This window comes from Haliotis cracherodii, unplaced genomic scaffold (genome assembly GCF_022045235.1).
Source record: "Haliotis cracherodii isolate W230 unplaced genomic scaffold, xgHalCrac1.p SCAF_25, whole genome shotgun sequence".
In the NCBI taxonomy this organism is placed as follows: Eukaryota; Metazoa; Mollusca; class Gastropoda; order Lepetellida; family Haliotidae; genus Haliotis; species Haliotis cracherodii.
Window position 1 is genome coordinate 6,871,135 of NW_027266281.1, and position 17,845 is coordinate 6,888,979.

General features: G+C 43.0%; 1 protein-coding gene across 1 annotated transcript; it reads left to right on the forward strand.

Annotated features, from left to right (window-relative positions):
* The first annotated feature begins 16,047 nt into the window (after positions 1–16,047).
* LOC139472688 (uncharacterized) lies at positions 16,048–16,920 on the forward strand. The gene has a single exon (XM_071255148.1). It carries the CDS (start codon positions 16,048–16,050, stop codon positions 16,918–16,920), a length of 873 nt encoding a protein of 290 aa, XP_071111249.1.
* Positions 16,921–17,845: the final 925 nt, after the last annotated feature.

Sequence of the window (17,845 nt, forward strand, 5' to 3'; positions counted from 1 at the left end):
TTGAATTCGTTAGTGGAAAACGCGTCACTTCAACTTCTTGGAAAACACGCGTCCTAATTTCGGTTTCCATAAAAGGTGAAAAGTATTCAACATGGCTGACCCCATAAGTTGTGTATATCATTATTAGTATCTAAATATGATTTCTTGACTTCCCCAATTCACTTTTCGCCAATTAGACATGACATATTAAAGCTTTATTAAAGCTTAGGCTTATCGAGAGTTTGTTTGTTTGTTTGTTTGTTTGTTTGTTTGTTACTGTTTAATGCCGCATTCAGCAATATTCAAACTATATGGCGGGGGTCTGTATATAATCGAGTCTCGACCAGGCAATCGAGTGAGTGATATAATGAGCATCGATCCACGTAATTGGGATTCGGTGACATGCATCGACCAAGTCAGCAAGCCTGACCACCCGATCCCGTTAATCACATCTCACAGCAAGCGTTGTCACCTTTTTACGGCAAGTAAAAGACTGAAGACCTATTAGCTATTATAACATTTGACAAGCTATTGGTTATGAATCATATATTGAATCATATCTTGATGTTATGGTTGTACACTTTTGATCGACCAGACCCCCCCCCTCCCCCCTTAACACACACACACACACACACACACACACCTTTTGAAAACCAAATGTAGAATGTTGTAGGCAGTAAAATTATCTGTGAGAGGATGTTTGATATTTTCAACCGCTCCCTTTTAAAATGCTGGATCCACTCTTGCTGAGGTTGATATGTGTTACCGTGGTCGTACTTTAGTTGTAGATGTACACTGCATCAATATGTGTATACTTTATGATATGTAAACAGCCAGTGGAATCCTTAGATCTATCTTTATTGTTAACATTTCAGATTTTCAGATTTCCATAGACGCTGATGATAGTAAACGCGATTATTATACTTTATTATTATTATCATTACCATTCGTGACCAACTCGTGTTATTCTGGGACAAGCCGCAGGTTACGGAAAGGGGCGAGTGGTGACGAATGGATTATTACATAACACCCAAGGGACACAGCTCTGTAATCAGTATTGTGGCAATACTCGTACAGCGGTACACAGCGGTAGAGCTATCTGTCTTTAGTTATATTCATACCACGGGTTTTTTTTTTATTAAGAGCCCATAATATAGCATGTCCATATATGGCATATCTGTTTATAGCAGGAGCTGAAACACATGCAGATAACACAGGGAAACCAAGCATGTTGTTGTTGTTGCATTAGGTGTTTAAGAGGTCGCCTTCTGCCTAGGCAATTTCGGCTGACCTGTCCCTCTTTGGGACTCGTGTGTGTGAGAAGGGTTCACATATCTATTGTGAGTTCGGTGTTCACATAATTTCTGTTTTTGCATTGATATGATTTCTATTTTCTTATATTGATATGATTTCATTTTTATCCTTGGCTGCTCTGTTTATATACGTTCGAGCAGCTGTCCATCTCTCAGAAATAGAGTTAGTTTGGCCTTCGCTATTGCATCTCTTGGCTTTAGGAGATCTATGACAGATAGCGGATCTAACTGCAATTCTTGTTTTAATCTAGCCCGGGCTGGGGCATGGTCTTGACATTCTAGTAACAGGTGGTCAATGGTTTCAGCCTGATTGCAAGATGAACAAACCTTGTCATAGTGCTTTTTGTGACCAAGTCTGAGTTGTGAGATAGCAGTTTCAATTTTCCTTTCATTTGAGTATGAGTTTGGCTTTTGTTGGACCTTGGGTTGAATTTTGTATAGCCATCTGCCGATCTTACTTGCGTCCCATTGGGCTTGCCATCTGTTGCCCTTGGTCCGATAGTTTTGTATATTCGTATAGAATATTGTTGACTGTGTTTGGCCTGGAGTTTGAGTTTCTCCCACTGATGGCCTGAAGTGCACTTAGCGAGTCTGATAGGACGACTGCCTTTGCTTCCGGGAGTTCCGGTATGAGTTTGAGTGCATGATGAATTGCCTCCAATTCAGCCGTGAATACTGACTGACCATCAGACAAGCGAACTGAATGTGCTTGGGGTTTGGAGCTGTGGATATGGATCCCGTAACCAGCACTGTTGTTGATAGGATTCTTGGATCCATCAGTGTATATATGGGCCCAGCTGTGCCAGGTAGTTTGAATTTTAGTCATAGCTACTGATCGTAGTAGGGTTGGGTTTTCTCTTTTATTGACTTCTGATGTTAAAGCAGTGTCAACTTTGGGAGTTTATAAAGTCCAGGGAGGGTGTAACCCTTTGTAGTGACTTTCTGGAGGCTGAATGTCATGACAATTGTGACTTTGAATGAGTTCACGTACTAATATCCCAGATGGCTTTAGTGAGGGATTTTTTCGAGCTAGGGCTTCATCTCGAGCGTTTTTGTCTTGCCATATCTTTTTAACCAAAGGGTTTGATGTTCGTCCCCAGAAGGATAATATTGCCTGCTCTCTTCTTAGTTTCAATGGGAGTTCTCCCGTTTCTACTTGTAGTGCTTCTAGTGAGGTGCCTGTCGCTGCGCCTGTGGCCAGCATTAGGGCTTTGTATTGTATTCTGTCTAGGCGCCTCAAGACAGTATTTGATGCTGAGTGAAAAGCCTCACAACCATAGTCAATTTTTGATCTGATAAGAGCTTTGTAGAGGTCCAGCTGAGTGTCCCTCGATGTGCCCCAAGATGTGCCTAAAATTGCCCGTAATACGTTCAGGTCTTTTTGACATCTGTTTTCCACATATTCTATATGCTTGCGCCAAGTGAGGTGTTGATCAAGGATAACTCCAAGAAATATTGCAGATTTTTGGAATTTGATAGGTTTGCCTTTTATGGAGACGCGGGGTATCATAGCATCTTTCCCCCGGCGTTTGAATAGAACTCCAACCGTTTTTTTCACTTGAAAGGGTGAATCCCCATTTATTGCACCATTGATCTACTCCGTCCAGGGCTGACTGGAGTTTTTTTCTGATTTGTGAGATATCTCTGTGCTTTACCCATATTGCTCCGTCATCAGCGAACTTAGAAGTTTGGGTAGGAGAGTTGACATGGTCAAAAAGATCATTGATCATGATATTAAACAGGGTTGGGCTTCTGATGCTGCCTTGTGGCGTGCCATTGTCCAGTGCCATAGGATCCGATCGATTGTTCCCTATTTTAACTGATAGCGACCTGTCTTGCAGGAAGCTGTCTATGAAGTTTGCCATGTTCCCTTCAACTCCATTTTGTGATAGTTTTGAGAGGAGTCCGTCATGCCATACCATGTCGAAGGCTTTGCTGAAGTCCAGAAATACTGCGGCTAGGTATTGTCTGTTTAGTTGGGCTTTTTTTATTTCATTTTCCAGTCTTAGAATAAGATCTAGACACGAGTGTCCCTTCCTGAAGCCACTTTGGTCAGGTTTTATGTGATTGCCAGTTTCAAGATGATGCATGAGCCATTTTGTAACCATGGCTTCCATGGCTTTGCACATGTTTGAGGTGAGTGAGATCGGTCGATAAGAGTTTGGTAGGGCTTCTTCTTTCCCTTGCTTTAGCAGCAGGATAACCGCAGCATGTTTCCATGCTTTTGGGTCTTCTCCTTTGGACCATATCGTGTTATACAACTCAGTGAGTAAGCCTTTGGTTTGATCAGGTAGGTTTTTCAATATCTCGTAGCTGGTTGTGTCAAGACCAGGTGCTGTGCCTTTTCTATGTTGTATCGCATCATCAAACTCTGTCACAGTAAATGGTATATTGTATACCAGATGCTTGCTTTGCGGCCGTTTTGAGATCTTAGGCATAAGCATCTTTTCCTGTTTGAATTCTTTGCTGCAATTTGTGTTGCTGCTGACAGATGAGAAGTGCTCAGCTAGAATGTTGGCCATCACATTAGAGTGCCTGGTCAGATCAATTTCACACAAAGTGGTGCTGTAATTTGATCGACCAGTTGTTAGTGTCGGAATCGTAACACTGATATGTGTTATCCTTGATATGTGGATATATTACCATGATTGCATTTAAGTCCACTATGTATACTGCTTCAGTACACAGGTAAATATATTGACATTATTAGTGAGTGAGTGAGTTCGGTTTTAACGCCGCTTTTAACAATATTCCAGTTATATCACGGCGGGTCAGCTTAATGTGGGAGGAAAGCCCGAAGTGATGCAGGTCTCAGACGTTTACCACTTCGGTGAAACCCACGAGCACAGGTATGGTGCTGACAAACCTAGAAACATAATCGGGGCGAACCGGGATTCGAACCCACAATCATATGTTTCTGGCGTGTCCAGGGGATGCAACTGCACAACGAATCGCGGCGCCTTAGACGACTGGGCCACCCGTGCCCCCTATTGACATTATTAATATACGCAAAGCATTGTGATGCAATTTCATTGCAGCGATATATACGCTGTAGATATCGCTTGATCTCACACAAGCGATATCTCCTGTGGGAGCCAGTTTTGGATGAGATAGATAGATAGATAGATAGATAGATAGATAGATAGATAGATAGATAAAATACAAAAGTCCAAACATGATCTGTATAATTTACTTAACCGGTTTCACGCATGTGATTTTCAAGAGTACAGTTATACCGTTACGCTGTTTTGACGTCACAGTGCACTCTAATATAGTATGACGTCATAGTGCAATCTAACATTGTGACGTTACAATCAGACAGGCGTAAGACGATAGGGCAGGCGTACGAAACATAGAGAATCCAACCCGAGTGTCTTTTGAGATCAAATATATTAACACGAGTTGATAATGTGGTAAAATACCGAGGCTTGCCGAGGATTTTTGCCACTTTTATCAACGAGTGTTGATATATTTGATATCAAAAGACACGAGGGTGAGATTTTATTTATCACCCAACATCATTCTTCCAACTTTTTCAATTTGAAGACAGTAATTAGCAGTGTCTTCAGTGTAAAAAGTACTGATAACAGCTTCAGTAGCAGAGTCATTAGTGATGTCATTTGATTCTGACGTCATGGTAACCAGTGACGTCACCAGTCACCAGTGATCTCATCGATGATAAATTGAGGATTAACCACGAGTGTGTAGTTTTTTCGGTAATAACTGAACACAGTGGTTAATCCTTTTTCTCCCATAACAATACGCCATAAAAAGTCGAGCTCGTAGTTGAAGATTAACCGTGTTTCAGTAACCACTCGGGATTTCCCCCAGCCTCGTTTTCGAATATGCTCAGTGAGACAACTGCACCATAAACAGGTAAAAAGGATCTAGCGAAGACAACTCACACGAGTTTTCCGTGACAGGCAAGCCACTTGTTAGCATTCATGTTATGTTTTTTTGTTAACTATTAAAAGCTGATGTGAGTAACGTTTTGAAAATTAGTAATGTGATTTGATATTCGTAAATGGTTTTGGATTAATCGGCCAATAACTTTATTTGCATTCGTCTCGCCGTGACTGTCATTCTCAATGCACAACACTAATTAGGCCGACCTTTTTAGTGTATGTAATTACGTTATTCGTTTATTTGTTAGCTAGAAACAAATGTTATTAACCCAATTAACAGGAAATTAAATTTTGTCTTAAATATTGTGAAATATTTTTAACGAAAAACAAGGCAAACTCAGGCAACTGATCAGCTGATTAAATCTTCTCAAATCCATCAATGGATTGTAATATTTTTGGACGAATATTTCTCTTTAAAACTCATTTTACAGTGAATAATTCAATAGGTAAAATGAAGATTATTTCCTGTCTTTTTTTGTTTTTGTTTTGTTCCTGAACATGGTGAGCACATGTGTTTTTATTAAAAATAAAAAAAACAACTTATTCAATGGACAATTTTTCTTTTGAACATAATATTTAACATCATGACACCAAAAATGTTACTAAATGAGTCAACTTATTTCCCAATATTTGTGAATGACAAGAAACATTGTGAATTTGACAAGCACAATAATTTATTGTGTGTGAAACATAAATGCTTAGGATATATGTAAACAATAAATTATCATTTCAGCAGTTCTACAAATATTTGCATTTTAATACCCTTGTAACTTTACATTGTTATTTTACTGCAACAGTTACCTGCAAACTTTATTCTTTTGTTATTTTATCAGATTAGAAGTTAAGACTTACTGATAATAGGTGATTTAAAATTAACATTTTCTTCTTTTTATATTCATGAAAACAAGACATAATAATAAATATGTATTTTAGTGACCTGTTCATATGTGATTTTTTTGGGGTAAAACGTATTAAAATTAAAATTAGACATTGCTAATGTAAAGAAATGAGGTTTATGGTAAAATGTTAGTCATTTCTTCATCACCCATAAATTTGAGTTTTTCTTTACTTACCATGAATAATTTAAGGTCTCTGATTAAAATAGCGACACAGCTTTCCACTCCCAGGCAGCCAATTAGATTATGTGAAAACAATAAACCACTGTAAAGCTTGTAATGGGAGAATAAGAAAAAACAAAACATTTCTTATTTTGCCATATGTCCAGTTTGTCATCCCAAATAATGCTAATTAATAAAATTAAAATTAAGCTAGCTATGCCTATTGGGGCTCTTTATCTGCTATGATAACATAACAATTGCATTATTAAAGAAGTGGTTTTTTTCAGTGAACATGGTAAATAATAAATCTTTGGTTTAAAGAATATACTTGAGACAAACATAATTCTACATGTCTTAATACTCTGTATTGTCTGTTAATTATGAAATTAATCAACTGTGATATTGAGTTTCTACCTAAACCTAATAATATGAAATTAATTTTGAGATTATTTCATCCTATCTAAAATACAAAATATATTTTAAGATGCATAAATGCACACCATTGTTAAAAAGAAGAATATTGTTTTTGAAAAAAATACCTAATAAGGTTGATTGGTGCCCACCATTGTGATCTTCATCATTTTGTCTGCTCCCTATAATAAATCAAAATAGTTAAGAAAAAATATAAATACATATATCACTTTACTTTATTTAGATTTAGGTATGACATAATACAGCACCAGCAGAAACGCATTCAGATAATACGAGAATATCCAGCATACAGATATTGTTTGTATGTTGATGGGTGTTGGAAGAAAGGATTAATGGTACATGAGTAGTATAGAACGGGTCCGCAGGAACCTTTTTTGGTTGAGGTAGGTTGAGTGAAAATAGGGAAGGTGATTGGTTGATCCAAGTCACGTGATCGGATAGGATGACTCATGCATCAACAGCGCGTCACAGGTGAGGGGGAATGAAAGGTGTGTGTTTATAAGGCAGAAAAGAATTCATAAGAAAACAAAAGTAAAGGGTTACGAATAGAGCTAAATGTATAGCGTGCTGCCCTGAATAGACAGACCGTACCCGTCAGCCCAGTTTGAATTGAGCGCGCTTGACAACTGACGTGGCCTCGTCGTTTAACCCGCGCTCGCTAGAGCGTGCGACCTGGTTTGATGAATACAGGGTGTGTGTTGAAAGTACATCATACCACAATAGAGACGGGTTGTGTCAACACGATATACACCGGGTAATGTAGGGAAAAAAATGTACGTCGAGCTGGACCAAATTCATCTTGTACGGTCCACACGTTGTACACCATGAACGTTAGACAACCTGTATAGAAAAAAAATATAGACAAAATAGATAAGAGTACGCAATCAGCAAGCTAGCAGTGTCGTTTAATTACAATTAGCGCGCAAGAACGAGCTAATGTATAGCAGAGAGACTAAGCGACCGACCGCCCATAACAATGTCAACATACCCCGGCCGTACAATTAATGTTAATATACCAACCTCGCCTGAAGCTTCCCATTCATAAATTGTGTGACCAGTGTCCCGTATTTATGATATGTTAGGGAAGATGTGTTGTACATTTGTTATTTTAAAAGGGAGTTAGTTCAGAGAGGATATATATATGGGTATTCCCTTCATTAAACTTTTCTTTCGTTGGTGTCTATTAAACGTATCCGGTATTTAATACATTTGAATGATGTAGGAAAGTATGTGCGTGTAGATGTTGTACCTATATATCCGAACACGAATGTATGACACCTTTCAATAGATCAATTACGGTTCTAACCACGACACGCAACATGACTATGAGCGTGGTTAGCAGTTCATATTTATAAACACATCGTAAATGACAGATTTCTGATGAATGAACTCGCCCGCACACATGTCTATAGGGTTATGTTCGCCCGAACTGTGAACAGTGACACATTGATAACAGGAAGGGTGCGTGGAATGCACTCGTCCTTGTAAGGGTAAAATACGCGTTTAAACTCACCATTTAAACGATGACAATACTTTTTAGATCTATTGGTATCAGTGAGTGAGTGAATTTAGTTTTACGCCACACACGGCATTATTCCAGCTCTAGGACGGTGATCTGTCAATAAACGAACTTGGACCAGACAATCCAGTGATCAACAGCATGAGCAGCGATCTGTGCAACTAGGAACCGATGGCACGTGTCATCCGAGTCGGCGAGACTGACCAATGGATCCCCGTCAGTAAGCATGGGTTACTGAAGGTCGATTCTATAACCCGGGACCTTCACGGGTGTAGTATGACGAAGACTATATACTAATATGATCGCTTTTTTTAACATACCCACAAGTGTGCTGTGAAAAAAAGAGTGTCTTCCAAAAATCCCTGCACGTGTAAGACAGTATAAACTCTACAGTAGTGTAGCCTGACTAACAGTTTTACTCTCGCCAGCAAACGTATTGGACGTGAACAACATAAAGAAAGCATCAGAGATTAGACTTGACCCTAGAGATATATTTAGGAAGACTACGTTGAGAAAATCACAACAGAGAAAGAAACCACAAGCAGCCAAGAAGTCGACGCTGAAGACAAAGAAGAGACAGGTAACACCTAAAATGAAAACGATGACAACCAAACAGGGATCGAAGACAACACCCCAACCCGTGAAAATACATCATGTGTCGGAGGTGAAGGCTGTGGTGGAACGGGCACTTGCTGCCTTGAAGCGTCAACAGAGTCAAGGGTATAAAAGAAAGCTTCATACCCTCTAATCGCACACCGTATTGGATCACCATGGGGGTTGCCACCTGTCCAGACTGTGGAAAAATGTTTTCAAGGAGAGATGTCATGTTACGACACAGGAGAAATAAACATAGCATACCGCCGCCGCCGCAAGTCCACTCGCCATTCCAAGCCCACCCGCTAACGCCGCCGCCACAAGCCCATCCGCTACCGCCGCCGCTGCTGCGTCAAGCCAACCCGCCGTTACAAGCACATCCGCCGCCGCCGCCGCCATCACAAGTCCACTCGTGGCTGCCCCTTTTACCATGTATATCTGATGTTCGAGAACAATTCAAGTTCCTGATTCCCTCAAATGCCCTCGTTGTGGGACCCAGTGGTTGTGGAAAGTCTGTGTTTACCTCTCATGTACTCCGGCATGGCCTGATCCAACCCCAACCTACCCGCATCGTTTGGTGTTATACTCAATGGCAGCAATTATATCAGGACCTCGGTGAGCAGCTGCCTCAGCTGACCTTTGTAAAAGGAATTCCCTACGATATCTTGGACGAGGATTACTTTGATGCTCGTCAACAGAACGTGTTGGTCCTGGATGATTTCCTGGCCGAAGCAAAGCACGACAAGCGTATTTCGCGGCTGTTTACTCAAACCTCACATCACAAGAATGTATTGATCTTTCTCTTGATACAAAATCTGTTTCCGAGAGGTAAGGAATCGAGAGACATTGCTTTGAACGCACATTATGTCACCCTGTTTCATTCCCCCATAGATAAACAGCAAATCAAACTTTTCGCTCGTAGAATTTTCCCCGAACATATGGATCACTTTATGGCTATGTATGAAAAGGTTGCTGAAACACCCTATGGACACCTCACCCTCGATCTAAAACCTACCACCAAAGATAAGGATCGACTGCATGTTAACCTCATAAATGAGGAAAACAGGAGAACAACAGCACAGTCTGAACCTGATCTGCATAGGGAGAAGTTGACTACAACAGAATCTCTGGATAGTCCTCTGAAACAAGAAGAGAGATTGCCCCAACATCAGCTCACTCCAATTGAAACCGATTCAGACACGAGTAGTGAGACATCATTGACTATGGCCACGGCTTGCACAGATTGCGGGGTGCTGATAGATAACATGCACGATCTGCAGTGACATATCAAACACTGGTGTCCGGCCATTAGCCTTCAACCTAAGAGAAAGCGTGCCAGACTCGAGAGTGATGACGATGACAGTGACTTTGACGACCTAGCCTCTTCCCAGAAAGGCAGTGGTCTTGCCATCAAACCTCATGGGAAGTCAACATTCACTAATATGGAAGCTGAGGAGTGGCAAAATGTAGGCTTACAACGCATCTGGAAGCAGGTGTACGATACGTTTCATGACAAGATGAAACTGCAGAAAAAAACAGTACAAGCGACAGGGACGAACGCAAGAATGGATTGAAAGAAGATTGAAACTGAGGTGGGAGGATCTAGTGCGTAGTACTCTCAACTATGCGATGGAATATACCACATGCTTTAAAGAGGCACCTCTGTTTCAAAACATGCTATACAACCTGGGAGACATGAATCCTTCCACGGAACAATCCGTTCTCAAAAATAAAATCAAACTCCTCCTAAAACCCAAGATGAAAGAGATCCTGCCTTTGATGGATATGCCGGAAATAGAAAGTGAGACTGAATCTGATAGCATTGCAGAGGATAACGACGGTGATGACGAGTAGGAGGATGACGATCGTGAGCAGATCGATTAGGCATAAATACCCATCACTACTGTATCAGTCTAACAGTCTGAAGAGAATGCCGAGTCAACGCCACGCGTCTAGTTTGATTCATATTTTGAAAACACCTCGTAAACTGAGGCGTTTGAACGATAAGAAACGCCGAATTTCCCTCTACGTGAGAGGAATTGTGAAACTGGGACCTCCTGGACGGAAATCGTTACAAGCAATGGATAAAGCATAGACTATAGACAACCATTCAACAGTGCGAAATGTGTTTCAAAACATGGACTGGCTGTTTAAACGATAGGGCCTTCAGCAGCAGCAGCATGTGTATATGAGTGACTAAATAATGTTCCAGAGTGAATACTATTGTCCATTCGTATATCACGGCTTTGTATGGAACCAATTGACTCGAATCAATCAATGATACGAATGAATTGGTTTGGTTTTTCTCAGTTTTTTGCATATTAGTATATAGTCTTCGTCATACTACACCCGTGAAAGTCCCGGGTTATAGAATCGAACTTCAGTAACCCATGCCTTACTGACGGGGATCAATTGGTCAGTCTCGCCGACTCGGATGACACGTGCCATCGGTTCCTAGTTGCACAGATCGCTGCTAATGCTGTTGATCACTGGATTGTCTGGTCCAAGCTCGTTTATTGACAGATCACCGTCCTAGAGCTGGAATAATGCCGTGTGTGGCGTAAAACTAAATTCACTCACTCACTGATACCAATACATCTAAAAAGTAATGTCATCGTTTAAATGGTGAGTTTAAACGCGTATTTTACCATTACAAGGACGAGTGCATTCCATGCACCCTTCCTGTTATCAATGTGTAACTGTTTAAAGTTCGGGCGAACATAACCCTATAGACATGTGTGCGGGCGAGTTCATTCATCAGAAATCTGTCATTTACGATGTGTTTATAAATATGAACTGCTAACCACGCTCATAGTCATGTTGCGTGTCGTGGTTAGAACCGTAATTGATCTATTGAAAGGTGTCATACATTCGTGTTCGGATATATAGGTACAACATCTACACGCACATACTTTCCTACATCATTCAAATGTATTAAATACCGGATATGTTTAATAGACACCAACGAAAGAAAGGTTTAATGAGGGGAATACCCATATATATCCTCTCTGAAATAACTCCCTTTTAAAATAACAAATGTACAACACATCTTCCCTAACATATCATAAATACGGGACACTGGTCACACAATTTATGAATGGGAAGCTTCAGGCGAGGCTGGTATGTTGACATTAATTGTAAGGGAGGGGTATGTTGACATTGTTATGGGCGGGCGGTCGGTCGCTTAGTCTCTCTGCTATGCATTATCTCGTTGTTGCGCGCTAAACGTAAACGACACTGCTAGCTTGCTGATTGCGTAGTCTTATCTATTTTGTCTATATATTTTTTCTATACAGGTTGTCTAGCGTTCATGGTGTACAACGTGTAGACCGTACAAGATGAATTTGATCCAGCTAGACGTACATTTTTTTCCCTACATTACCCGGTGTATATCGTGTTGACACAACCCGTCTCTATTGTGGTATGATGTACTTTCAACACACACCCTGTATTCATCAAACCAGGTCGCACGCTCTAGCGAGCGCGGGTTAAACGACGAGGCCACGTCAGTTGTCAAGCGCGCTCAATTCATCCTGGGCTGACGGGTACGGTCTGTCTATTCAGGGCATAGAATGTCTTATGAATTCTTTTCTGCCTTATAAACACACACCTTTCATTCCCCCTCACCTGTGACGCGCTGTTGATGCATGCCTCATCCTATCCGATCACGTGACTTGGATCAACCAATCACCTTCCCTATTTTCACTCAACCTCCCTCAACCAAAAAAGGTTCCTGCGGACCCGTTCTATACTACTTACATGGCATGAGTGAGTTGGGTTAAACGCCGCTCTTAACAATATTCCAGTTATATCACGGCGTGTCAGCTTAATGTGGGAGGAAAGCCCGAAGTGATGCAGGTCTTAGACGTTTACCACTACGGTGAAACCCACGATCACGGGTATGGTGCTCACAAACCTAGAAACATAATCGGGGCGAACCGGGATTCGAACCCACAACCAAAGTTTTCTGACGTGTCCAGGGGACGCAACTCTGCACAGCGAATCGCGGCGCCTTAGACGACTGGGCCACCCGTGCCCCCGTACATGGCATGAAATAAATGGACAGATATGAGAGTGTAATGCACCTGCACCCTTGTATTCTTCATAAAGAAGTGGGAGCGTGAAGGGACGCCAGAAACCTATGAAACACGTGAAGATCCGGGGTAGAATAGATCTTCACCAACCCATGCTTGCCCTAATAGGTGACTATGCTTTCGTAAAAGGCGACTAACAGGATCGGGTGGTCAGGCTCTTTGACTTGGTTGATGCATGTCATCGATCCCAATTGCATGGATCGATGCTTATGATCTTAATCACTGGATTGTCTGGTCCAGACTTGATTATTTACAGACCGCCGTCATATAGCTGGAATATTGCTGAGTGCGGCTTTAAACAAGAAACCAACCAACCAACCAATCAACAGAAACCTATGACTGTGGGTTCGAATCCAGGTTCGCCCCGTTTATGTTTCTAGGTTTGTCGGCACCATACTCGTGCTCGTGGGTTTCACCGAAGTGGTAAACGTCTGAGATCTGCATTCCTTCGGGCTTTTCCCCACATTTGAGGGTAAAATAGTACCACCGCACTGTTAGATCATCAGCAGTTTCTAGCAGCGCTACAGGACCGCTCCTGGCTTCTGATTGGTCGAGAGGATCACGTGACCTCTGTGACGTCACATCCGGTCACGTGACCTGTGGGCTCTGCGATAGGATCGTCTCCGATTCACCCCGTTGGTAGCCCACTATTGTCTACGAATAGACTTTCATCCTCCGCTGGCATTGTTGACTGTTGGTCTGGCACGTCAGACAGCTGCATCGAGACGACATGGTTGATCTCTCCTTCAGTGCTCGACTGTGACGGTGAGCATGGCTTCGCTCTTTTTATAGGAGGGGCACTGACACCCTGCTTCCTGATTGGTCGAAAAAGGCATCGTGCTGATGGGTTCGTTCCGACACTTGGTCTGAGCCCTGGTTTTCTAATTGGACCGACCGTTGTGTTTTTTTTTTTCATAAGAAATTGTATGGGTCATGGGAGAGATAGGAAGAAAAAAATAACAGATAAAAGAGAAAGGTCATGCTTGAAAGGATCAGTTGCCTGGTGTCAGTCATCCAGAACACAGGATGGCATCACATGATGATGAAGACGTCATGACCACCCCTTTGACCCTACGCCATCCTTTTATGATGTTTATTGCGGGACCCACGGGAGCAGGAAAAAGTTCCTTTGAGAAATCATGTATGGAGCAGATGCATCGCCCCGAGGTGTTGGATACGTCACCCCATCGCATCGTGTGGGTGTACAGCGAATGGCAACCGCTTCATCATGAACTGGAAGAGATGGCAGACCACTTAGGGGTCGCTCTTGAGTTTGTCCACAGCATGAAAGAAGCTGATTGTGCCTTGCCCGGTCATCGATGATTTGCTGGGGGACAATACGAAAGAAGAAGAAACCGAAGTGCTGCGATGGTTCACCAAGAAAAGTCATCACCGAAACACATCTGTGCTGTATCTCACTCATAAACTTGTTTGCTCAATCGCCGCAACATGGCACCATCAGTCTGAATGCTCACTACATGGTCCTCTTTAAAAATCCGAGAGATGCATCGCAGATCAACAGTCTGGCTCGCTAGGTGTTTCCAGGCAAAGTTCCTTTTCTGCGTGAAGCCTATGAAGACGCTACCCGAGAGCCTCACACTTACCTGTTCTTGGACTTGAAGCCCACCACGTTGCAAGACCATCACGTACACGCCGCCTGTTTTCGAGATCCGAATTACCCCTCGTGTATGTGCCGATCCTATGAGATGAAGAGTTTCATAAAAGGAGGTGAACCCTCAGACCTTCCTTCAGTTGACATACATCCATCATGGGGCAAAGACGGAAACAGGTTCATCCTACGAAGGGAAAGAACAAAGACAAAGAGATGGTGAATGATGTCTATGACAGTATGGTCTCCCCCTCATCGCTACAGGGACTTGTGACCTCTGTATTTCACAAGACTCCTTCACCACCAGGATCGTCTCCCTCTTCAATGGTACCCGTGAACATGCATCGTCAGCAGCAGCCATCACCACGTCCACGCGCAACAGCAGAAGTCCACCCCAGGTCCGTCTTACTCTTTGATGGTACCCTTGAACAAGCATCGTCAGGACCAACAACGGCCTTCCTCCTCAGCACCCTCACCCCCACTCGATCTTCAACGCTTTCAACGTCTGCAGCAGCAGGAGCCCACCCCCCCCCCCCCCCCCCACCCCCCCCATCCCACCACCCCCCACCCCCATCCCACCCCCATCCCACCCCCGAAAGAAGAAAAAAGACAAGAGACCGTCTATTTTTCCGACAAGGGATGCGACAACCCTTGCCGTAAAAGTAAGAAATTGTCTTTTGCAGTGGTTTGCGATTGTCGTGCGGAACCTGAGAGCAGGTCACATCCCATTGAAAGCTCAACATAAGACGTGGTTGCAGAGACATAAGGATACCCTGACTATAATTGCCAATCCACGTCTGCCTATGGATGAACGTCTTGACTACCTGATGCAACGCAGTGGTAGTGGAACACTTGCAGGGGTCTTGACACGCATTCTGTTGCAATGGCAACATTATCTTCAAGCACCACTCCTCAAACAGGGTAACACCAGGAGCCACCGACCTACAACAACAACAACGATGACTACTAAGCCAAAAGTAAAGGCTCATGAAAATGTCATGAAAGCATATCAAGCTGATGCTCTCAGACGATTAGTGCACATGCGGACCCAAAGAAAATGCAAGAAGGCAGATCAACAGTTGCAACTCCCTCCTGCCACTGCCTGATAAAAGGGAGAAGCTGCAGATCAGGTTACCTCATTCAGGCTAACACCTCCATGCAAGAAAGATGTCCTACTGCCTCAAGAAACAGAAACACGCTCTGTCATTTGTGTGCTGTCGCTCCAGCGATGCGCAAAGCCATTCTCAAACATGCTCCTACTGATCTCATCCGTGCCCTTTGTGAATGTGTGGTGAACTTGTATGCAGGCAATATTCCCATGACCAGGACTCAACGTCAAAACTTCCAATGACATGGTAAAGTCTTGAATATGCTCATGAAAAAACAAGTACCTCTAAGCAAGAAACGTAAACTTCTTCAACATATAGGAGGATTATTGGGAGGACTCATACCTCTTATTGGTTCTGCCCTAGCCTCTTTGTTTGGAGGAAAGTAATAAATGGTCTGACACCAGAAAGGTTGGGATCAGTGTGTGGAGTGACACCATGAAGTATGCACACAAGATGGTGTTGGTGCCTGAAGACACATGGCAAAGTCTACAGGCCACCGAACAGCGTCATCGTCAGACACTTCATACCCCTCTCTTGGAAAAGAAACGTCTCCAAAATTTGGAACAGATGGACACGTTGATGCAGAGGTCACAGCAGCCTTTTCACATGCGGGAACAAGAATACAACCAACTGTTACAGCACATGCTAGAGTTGCAGCGACAACAGCACAACAGCAACAACAACAAAGCACTACAACCCAAAGTGACACCACCTTCATCACCATCAACAATGGACACCACAGGTAGACCTGCCCCTCAACAAGTAAGAGACGAAGTGGTCATGAGTGTTCCTAAAGCCAAGTCCAGTAAAGCCATGAATTTGATGACAAGGATTCAAAACAATCCCGACTTGAGTTGGACTCCAGAGGGAATCCTGACCATAGAAGGGGAACCTGTCCCTGGCACACACATGGTGGACTTGATCAACAATTTAGTGCGTCACCGGAAAACCAAAGAGGGGCCTGGAGGTTGGACCATTTTGAGTCACCATTTGGCCAACAGTCATGTCCCTCATGAAATAATTGGAAATCCTCAACGATGGCAATGGATGCAGAAGCAGCAGCAGCAGCAACACCATCCTCATGCCACACCAGAAACAACCATTACCCAGTTCTCCCTCCCCAAGTTCTCCCAGCAAAGTCACAAAGAGAGAAGAAGAAGAGGGAGGCGGCAGCTGGATCCACAAGTGATAGAAGAAGAAGAAGATGAGATGCCACCCCCCACCTCCTTCATGGCAACTGGATCCACCAGTGGAGGAAGAAAAAGATGTGATGCCAACCCCATGGTTGATGACTCCACCTCCATCTGATACCAAACAGGACAGATTCATCAACAGGTGAGGTTCATGGATACCCGTTAGCACCACCTAAGAAAAAAATAAATATCTCCCCTTCTCTATAAAAAGGCCATTCATGTAGGAAGTGGCATCAGTCTGAGAGAAATGAAGCGACAGACCAAGACGCGACAGCGCATTCTTCCCTCTGCTGCTGCTGCAGGGAAACAAAACAAAGGATTTCCTACTTCCCTTTAGACGGCCTGGTTGGAAAAAAAATACCTTTCATCCTGAACATCCTGCAAGTTTTGGAGGCTGGCGACCTTTGTGGAAAGCAGCACTCATCCACGCTCAAGATGCAAGAACCAGTAAAAGCAAGAAGAAAACCAAGCCATCGCAAAGTCAAATCAAGCGTTGGTTGCAAACCAAAAGTACCTACACCTTGCACAAACCAGCCAGACGCTCCTTTCCGAGAGACCACTATCGTATGGGAGGGGTCGATGAATTGTGGCAAGCAAACTTGAGTGACATGATTGCCTTTCAAGACGACAACCAAGGATTCAAATATCTGCTGTGCGTGATCGATGTGTTTTCAAAGATGGCATGGGTGCAACCCCTGAAGGCCAAGAGCAGTTCTGCTTTGACCGAAGGTTTTCAAACCTTGCTGATGCAACAAGCCAAAGGTCGACTCCCTGCTCAATTGCAAACAGACAAAGGCAGAGAATTTGTCAACCGTCCTTTCCAGGCTCTCAGGACGAAGCATGGCATTTATTTCTACAGCAGTCAAAATCCTGAAACGAAAGCAGCCGTGGTGGAACGGTTTCAAAGGACTATGAAAAATAAAATGTGGCGATACTTTACACAGCATGGGACCAGACACTATTTGAAAGTCTTACCCCAGTTGATCAAGTCGTACAACCCTTGTGTGCATCGGACCATTGGCCAGCGACCTGTGGACGTC

What these genes read in the sequence shown, in the direction of transcription:
- LOC139472688 (XM_071255148.1), top strand. Translation starts at nt 16,048, where the DNA reads ATGAAGTATGCACACAAGATGGTGTTGGTGCCTGAAGACACATGGCAA.